Raw genomic sequence first — 7,598 nt, 5'->3', positions numbered from 1 at the left:
GGCCTCCCGCCGCTCCCGCCGGCTGCTTGCCCCCTGCCCTGGCTGCCCTGAGGTCACTGTGGGACTGCTCGGGCTGTTCTCTGTTGGCGTCCGTCTGCGGGAACGCGAGTGCTTTAACCTCCTGGTTGGCAGAGGAGAGCGGGTTTGTTGGCGTTCAGCGCTTCCCAGCCCTGGCTTTGTGCTCGGGCTGTGGAGCACTGCCTGGGCAGTGTCTCTGAGGTGTTTCCCCAGGGAGTCGGTGAAAGGCAGGTGAAGGGCAGTGTTCTTGGCTGTGCTGGTGTGGCTGTACAGCTGTCAGGTGTTACATTACTTAAAAAAACATAAATAAGCCTTTTACTTCCTTCAGTTATTGCTGCGTAAATAGCAGTAGTGTAAATAGAGGACAGAAAGCAGGTCACTGGGGGTTACTGAAGAAAACAGAAATGCCTTGCTTACACGTATCTACTCACCTCTTCAGACTGCGAGCTGTTTAAATCAAGCAGACAGCACCTGGGCTCTGTTGCTGCCTGGGTTAAGTGTTGTATCTTTGGATTCCGAGCAGTTGTTTTCATCCTAAACCGAGCTGAAAAGTGTGTGAAGTGAATATGATCTGGTTTGTATTTCTTCCTTTCTAAAGGTTTTTAAAAAACATCTAGTTTGCAGGTCTTGCTGATGTGTCGATATCTGAAGATATTCCAGTGGAAGGGGAGATTACTGTTCCTGTCGGATCTCGCTCTCCTGATGAAGACTACTCCACCCTGGATGAGCCCGTCAGGGATACCATTGTGAGTCTGGGACTTTACCTGTGACAAAATACGTGTTTTGACAATATCTTTGGCCAACTGTTACGCAAAACCTGTGTTTTTATGGAGCTCTGCTTGACTTGTACTTCATTGTAAGTTTGTGGTTTTCTTTAGAACTAGCTATGCAAAATGAATTATTATGGTCAAAAAATATCTGAATTACAGCCCCAAAGTTTCTCTGTGATCTCAAAGTCTTTCCAAGGGTAAAGGCCTCTGGAGAAGCTTGGGAGAAAACTGTCCTGACTGATAGGATTTTTTTCATTAATTTTCTTTTCCTAGAGGAGCGAACAAATTATTTTTAATTGGGTGTTATTAAAGGATGAAATATTGTGGTTGTTAAGAGATGTAGGAAAGTGTGTGTCTTTTGTTGCAGAGGATGCTACAGAAATTTTTGGGTTGCATCCCATCTTTATTTACCATCAATACTCCTTTCCTTCTATCTTTCTGCTTTTAGTTGTGAACAGTAATTTTAGTGAAGGCATGAATTAAAGTGTTACTTCTTTATTTTCAGATGAGAGATCTGAAGGCTGTTGGGAAGAAATTTGTCCATGTTATGTATCCAAAAAAGAGTAGCACCCTCCTCAGAGACTGTACGTATCAGAAGATTTTCAAAATCTTGAAAGGATGTTTTGTCAACACTTTGCTTACATGGGGAAAGGAAGAGCTCAGTGGAACAGAGATTCAGGAGTGTCTGTTCGGTGTTCTTTCTGTTGCAGAATGCTGAATAGCAAACACGAGAAGTCAGAATGTTACCAAAGCTCTTTAAAAGTGGAACGTGTGCCAGAATGCATGGGAGAGTTGGCAGGCTTTTAATAGATGATGTTGTAGAACACGGAGTATAAGATGCTAAGTAAGAAAAGTCTAAGGAAGTATCCTATGCAAAATGATACACTGACAGTTGGAAAAGTCTCGGGGAAATGAAACTGCTCATCATTCTATTAAATTTAATATTTTATTTTTTTTCTCTGCCTACAGGGGATCTTTGGGGCCCTTTGGTGCTCTGTGTCTCGCTTGCACTGTAAGTACTTAGAGTGGGCAGATTTGGGGTTTTGTAGTCTTTTTCACTGGAGAAATGAGAGACTAAAATTTTCTGATTAAATGTGTTGAGATAAAGCTCATCCAATCCTTCTTTGGTCTTCTGCAAACACTGCCTGTCTGTGATCAGTCTGCAGCCTCACTGTGGTCAACGTTTGAGGCTCCTGTTCTGTCATTCACTCCAAGTCTGTGAAAACTCAGTCATCGATCGCAAATGACTCCTTTTATCTGTTACCTACAACAGGATGCTGCAGGGTGGATCAGCAGACAGTAAAGACGACGGAGGGCCCCAGTTTGCCGAGGTCTTTGTCATCATCTGGTTTGGTGCAGTTGTCATCACGCTGAACTCAAAGCTTCTTGGAGGAACTATGTGAGTGCTGGTTTATTTAGTAGCAGTTAAAATGCTCCCGTGCATGGCGTTTCTGCAATGCTTTGCTTTGACTCCTTTTTTCCCTTTTCTGTCTGTCCTTTGCAGATCTTTTTTCCAGAGCCTGTGCGTTCTGGGTTACTGTGTGCTGCCCCTGACAGTGGCAATGCTGGTGTGCAGGCTGGTGCTGCTGGCAGGGTCGGGGACTGTCAGCTTCATCATACGTCTCATCGTAGTCATAGCTATGTTTGGCTGGTCAACGTTAGGTGAGTTCCTTTTTGCGTTATAACACTGTTGTGTGTGCTGAGTGGTGCAATGCTTGAGGAGGTAGATCTGTGTGTGATCTGTTGGGTAAAGCCAATGGATGTTGCCACTTCAGGTGTTTCCTAGGCTGCTGAAGTATTGGAGAAATAGTTCTTCCAGCCTTTGTGTTGGCAGGGATTCAGCCTCTGCTCCTGTTGGTTTTCATGCTGATATGTGAATTGCCTTTGGCAGAAGGGTGATAATTTCATATTAAACACCATGTGAGACTACTGGAGATTTTATTTTGTGATCTATGTTATAAAAACTGTTAGAAGATGCTAATTTCATACAGATGCATTTGCATTACTTCTGGAAGTCTGACTCTTGTTGTGGAATGTTAATCAGCATTTATCTTTCTGATAAAGAAAGTTGTAATTGGTGATTATAGACTGTTGGTGTTGAGCCATGGAGTACTCTGTTTGCTCTTTCAACATAATCATGATGGAGATCTTAATTCAAAACTGTTAACATCTGCAGTGGATCTTAGACTTTCAGTTTTATGCTGCTCACGTTTCAAGTATTTTTCTCTCTCACCAGCATCTACAGCTTTCCTGGCAGACAGTCAGCCGCCAAACCGCAAAGCTCTTGTTGTGTACCCCATCTTCCTCTTCTACTTTGTTATCAGCTGGATGATTCTCACCTTCACACCTCAGTGATCTGCGATCAGAGGAGACTGTGTAGTACGGACTGGAGTTTCTTCATGAACACCGCAGTTAATCATTGGCTTTATCTCTTTCTAATTTATATATATAGATATTGTAAAAAGGCAGGTTATGGGATAAAGCCACAGAACTGCGAAAATTGTTCGTTTGTGTGTCCCTCTTTTTGAAAGATACAGAGGTGCAGCTGCTGAGGGGTTTTTTATTTAGCCCTGCTCTTTAGTTGTGTTAAATAAAAAATGCCCGCTGTGACAGGGATTATTCCGCCTGAGGAACAGAGTGGGATATCGTGGAATTTCAAGACGTTGGGTAGATGAAGATGAAGTGATAGGATCGCACGACTTGGCAGAATTCTTCCTTGTGCTTGGATTCTCACTGAAGATGAATATGCCTTATGAAATAATAGAACTTCCTTACTGTTATGTGTCGGCTGGGGAAGAAGTGTGTTTGACTCCTTTTTCATTCACTTATAGAGTGCTGAAATGTGTATAAAGTGCATCATAGGACTATGAGCTTTCACTTTGAAACCAGATTTCAGCAAAAAATAAGCTGGGTCTATTTTGCAGTTAATTGGAGCTGGGCGGAGGGGAACTGCCTTTGCTCATATTCACCTGTTGTGTATTTGTTTCGTCCCTTCATATGTCAAGAAAGTGTTTCAGCCAAATGCCTTCAACACCATAGTTACACTGACTAGTTTGTATCTCCTGAGATGGAGTGTCGTTACACTGGAGAGTTACAAATCTTTTTGTGTGACCATAGATTAGAATGTTAGAAGTCCTGGAGAAACAGTCAAAACTGGTTTGCAACTGGGACTTGGCTCTCACTCTGCGTATTGAGAATGTAGAATTGTCTGGAGAGTACCAAGTAAACTGTGTATGTATCTATACTAAAAAAAAAAAGTTATTGAAGTAAGTTGAGGTTTTGATACCGAAGATGTTTGTGTGCTAATCTACCACACCAGGACTTAGGCCTGGAAGTTTTAAAACGGATTGGAGGAAGGAAACTAAATCACGATGAAGGTGGAGGCTGCTATGAAGTAGGATACGAGTTCTGGTCTTAACTGCTTCTATGTGACTTTGCATTTGGTTGTTTACAAGGACAACGTTTCAACATAAATGCAGAAAATTTGCATATTGTTTCTTTGTACTTAGATGTGAGAAACTTTTCTATAGGTTTTGGTTTTTTTTTTTTTTTGCTTAATACTTTTTATAAAAGGGGAGGAGGCTTTGTTCTCTAATTTCCTGTAGGTGCACTTCTGTACCTTGCCTGGAGAACCACATACAGGTGTACAAGGGTGTCATTTATGTTTCTGCACAGGGACTGAGATCTGGGGAGTTGCTTTTTGAAAACTGTACAGAAATTTATTTATGGTGTCCATTATTTTCACTAAGTAATCCCAGGGGAGAGCTTTGAAGCATCGGGGGGGTGAAAAAGCTGCTGTTAAAATGTCACTTTTCCTGAAAATGTGGATCGTATTTCCTTTTTCTTATAGTAATGCTGGTAGACCTGAATTTGATGTAGACCTGTGGGTCCTCCTGAGGAGTCAATATGCCTAATTTATATTTATATATGAAAGTGCCATTTCTGCTATAAACACTGTAAGTATTTGATACTTGGGATGGAAACTTCTAAATTTGCAGATTAAAAGTACCTTTTTCGATTTCTGGAAGTTTGGAGAAGAGGGAAGGAAAAAAAATACGCTGCTCTCGGCAGGGACCCAGCTTTGGTGCAGAACAGACATTCATTGAGTACATATGGAGCTGGCGGCTGTTCTTGCTGCCTCCCTGCACCCTCAGCTGTGCTCAGGTGCTGCAGGAGGAGCTGAACTGTTTCGTAGACATGGGTACAAAATGGAAACGGGGAATTTTTAAACTTCCATTAAATTATTACTGATACGGAATGTGGTTTTCTTTTAAGTGTGCGGTTTTCCATTCACTTAAACATTGGTTTAACTTTATGAAGCGGTAAAGAAATATTCAAAGGTGGTACACAGTAAGGTGGGATTCTTTGAGCGAAATCTTTCTTTCCTTCTGCAGCACAAGAATGTAACCATTTTAGAGAAATCCGTGGAATTCTGTCTCGGTAGTAACATGTAATTGATCCAATATCTTTTTGAAAAGAAGGGAAATAGATTTTTAAGAAGAATTAAAATCCCATCTTTCTCTCCTTGCTTGTTTTTGACTTAGATACAAGTCTCATGATGGTTTGGTCTGTATCATTGCTCTGGTTTTCTACAAGAGAGAAGAAAATAATTTTTATATTAACTAGAGTTACGTTGCAACGCCTCACCAAAGTTTTTAGTTGAGAGTTGTTTTTAATCTGAATGAATAGACAGAAATATACTGGTTATATCGTGGAGGTGTGGTTTTGTTTGGTTGGTTTTTTGACTCATGGCAATCCTTTAGTATGGAAGCCATCATCTTCTAAAGCTGTAAAATCTCTGAGGGGGTTTATGTTCCTAAAGATGTAACTTGCCCTCAGTTTTTATCTGGCAGGATGCAGGCGGGTAACTAGATTTTCTGAGTTTTCATGCCTCCAGTTGAATAAAGGTACATGTCTTACATATGGTGGGTTTTTAATCATTGTTTCCTGTAGCAGAGAGTGGAGGATGTTAGCATCCTTGGCCAGGAACTCTAGTCGCCGTAGCTCACTGCCCGATTCACCTTGCTTCTCAGCCTTCTGTCGTGTGGATATGCTTGGTGCCAATGCTCTTAAAAGCACTCAGTGTATCTTGTCAAAAATAATTTCCCCACCACGCTGTTATAATCGCTTCTGGAAGAACTTCACTGAGAGTGGCTTGGCCTTTCAACTTGAAGATGATAGTCTAGTGAAAAATGTAACCCTTTTAGAAGTGAGTGTAACTGCTTGGAAAGGCAGAAAGAACAAGTGATGAGCACCAGTGGAATCAGCCATCAGATTGATTGATGGAAGAGTAAATGTCTTATGTGACTTCAAAAAATGTCAAAGTCAAAACTGGAATTAATTCCTGAGCCAAACTTTTATGTTCTGCAGAGCCACCACTGTTAACGGAGGCGGCTTGCCCCTCAGCAAACAGGTGGTTCCCAGAGTGAACCAGATACAGGCTCGTTAAAGCACAACTGGAAAATGTCAGGTTCAGGCAAGCGAAATACCATGAGAAGGTATTTGCAGACTGCCTAGAACTAATGTGGATGATCATCCTTTAAAACAATGGTATTGCACAAGAGAGCTGTTACATAGCGTGTTCCTCTGGAAATGCAGGCAGGTAAGTAATCCTTACAACCACAACACATTTTTTAATTTATTATGAAAATGTCTGTGTGATGACTATCCTGCTTCCCAAGGGGAAAATTGTCTCTTCCTTCTTGTTTAAAGCCAGCTGAGGGAAGGACGGCAAGGAGAAAAGCAGATGTCTTGCCTTTAATGAAATGTTTTAACTTTTCTCTGTAGTGAGAGTGGATGATTTGCTGGTGCATAAACCAGGCTTTTTTTCCTACTAAGATTTTTTTTTAATACCATTTATCAGCTGAAGTTGTATGTGTTTGAATCTGAATTTGATTTTGATCTATTGAAAATGGGGTCCCCATTGGAGAAGGACAAAACGTCCTGGTGGTCACGAGAGGGCGGCACGGCCTCGCGGTCCCTCGGAGCTTGGCTCTTTCGGTCTCTGTTTTTCCTCCCTTTGGCAGCAGTCCGGTCTCTTCATGTCCTGTTTAATGAGGACAAGGGCTTGCAGGTGGCCTCGGGGAGGTGAGTTCTGAGCCCCCTTGGCCATCACCAGGGTAGGAAGAGACTCGTGCTGTTGTACCCTGCTCATGCCATAGGATCTGTACCCAGTTTGCCTTTTCTGAGACGTTCTATGCAATTCTGAGCAAGAAGATTACTTGCATTCAACAAGGGGCATCTTTTTAAAAAGCCTGTTTACTGTGGCAATGAGGAAAGGACTAAGCATGTCTTTTTTCCCCTGAGATCATAATGATCAAAACATGAATCAGAGTAACTTCACTTAGGATTGTTCATAGGAGATCACTAAGACCTTCTGGATTGTTTCCATCTGTTAGCCCATTACTGTGTTTAAGCTCTGAAGCATGCTGTCCTCTTACACTTCTGCGTATCACAGAGGCATTGCTCAATGCGATTTCTTTTGCCCTTGCCCAAGTTACTGGTGGGTGTAAAACTGAGCAAATGTGGAGATTTTGTACAGTCAGAGGCTTGTTATCGGTTTAACAATTGAAAATTGGTCTGAGGTACATGCATAGCAAATTTTAAGGTAGCTCTTGCTTTTGGAGTGATGCTAAAGGAATCCAAATAGCTTGCTTTGCACATTGGTAGAAGAGATGTTACCAAGGGTATCGAAAGTGTCAGAAAACGTGACCTTTTTGCAGAAGCAGTGTTTCTCGATCTGTTCAGCTTTGCTCTTGGAAGCAAAATTATTGCACCTGAAAGAACAGGTTGGAGAGCACCCTGGTTTGT

At 41.8% G+C, this 7,598-nt stretch overlaps 1 protein-coding gene across 1 annotated transcript; it reads left to right on the top strand.

Annotated features, from left to right (window-relative positions):
• Positions 1–635: 635 nt before the first annotated feature.
• On the top strand, positions 636–3,143 carry YIPF6 (Yip1 domain family, member 6; the record flags this gene model as incomplete). Its single annotated transcript, XM_010075965.1, has 6 exons — positions 636–764; positions 1,294–1,372; positions 1,758–1,800; positions 2,062–2,187; positions 2,293–2,450; positions 3,025–3,143. Coding segments are annotated over 6 exons (654 nt in total), but the record flags the coding sequence as incomplete, so codon positions are not given.
• Between the last annotated feature and the right edge of the window lie 4,455 nt (positions 3,144–7,598).

The sequence above is a fragment of the Pterocles gutturalis genome, unplaced genomic scaffold (assembly GCF_000699245.1).
Source record: "Pterocles gutturalis isolate BGI_N339 unplaced genomic scaffold, ASM69924v1 scaffold6658, whole genome shotgun sequence".
Lineage (NCBI taxonomy): Eukaryota > Metazoa > Chordata > Aves > Pterocliformes > Pteroclidae > Pterocles > Pterocles gutturalis.
Note: the sequence above shows the minus strand (reverse complement) of the source record. Positions and strands in the feature narration are given on the sequence as shown.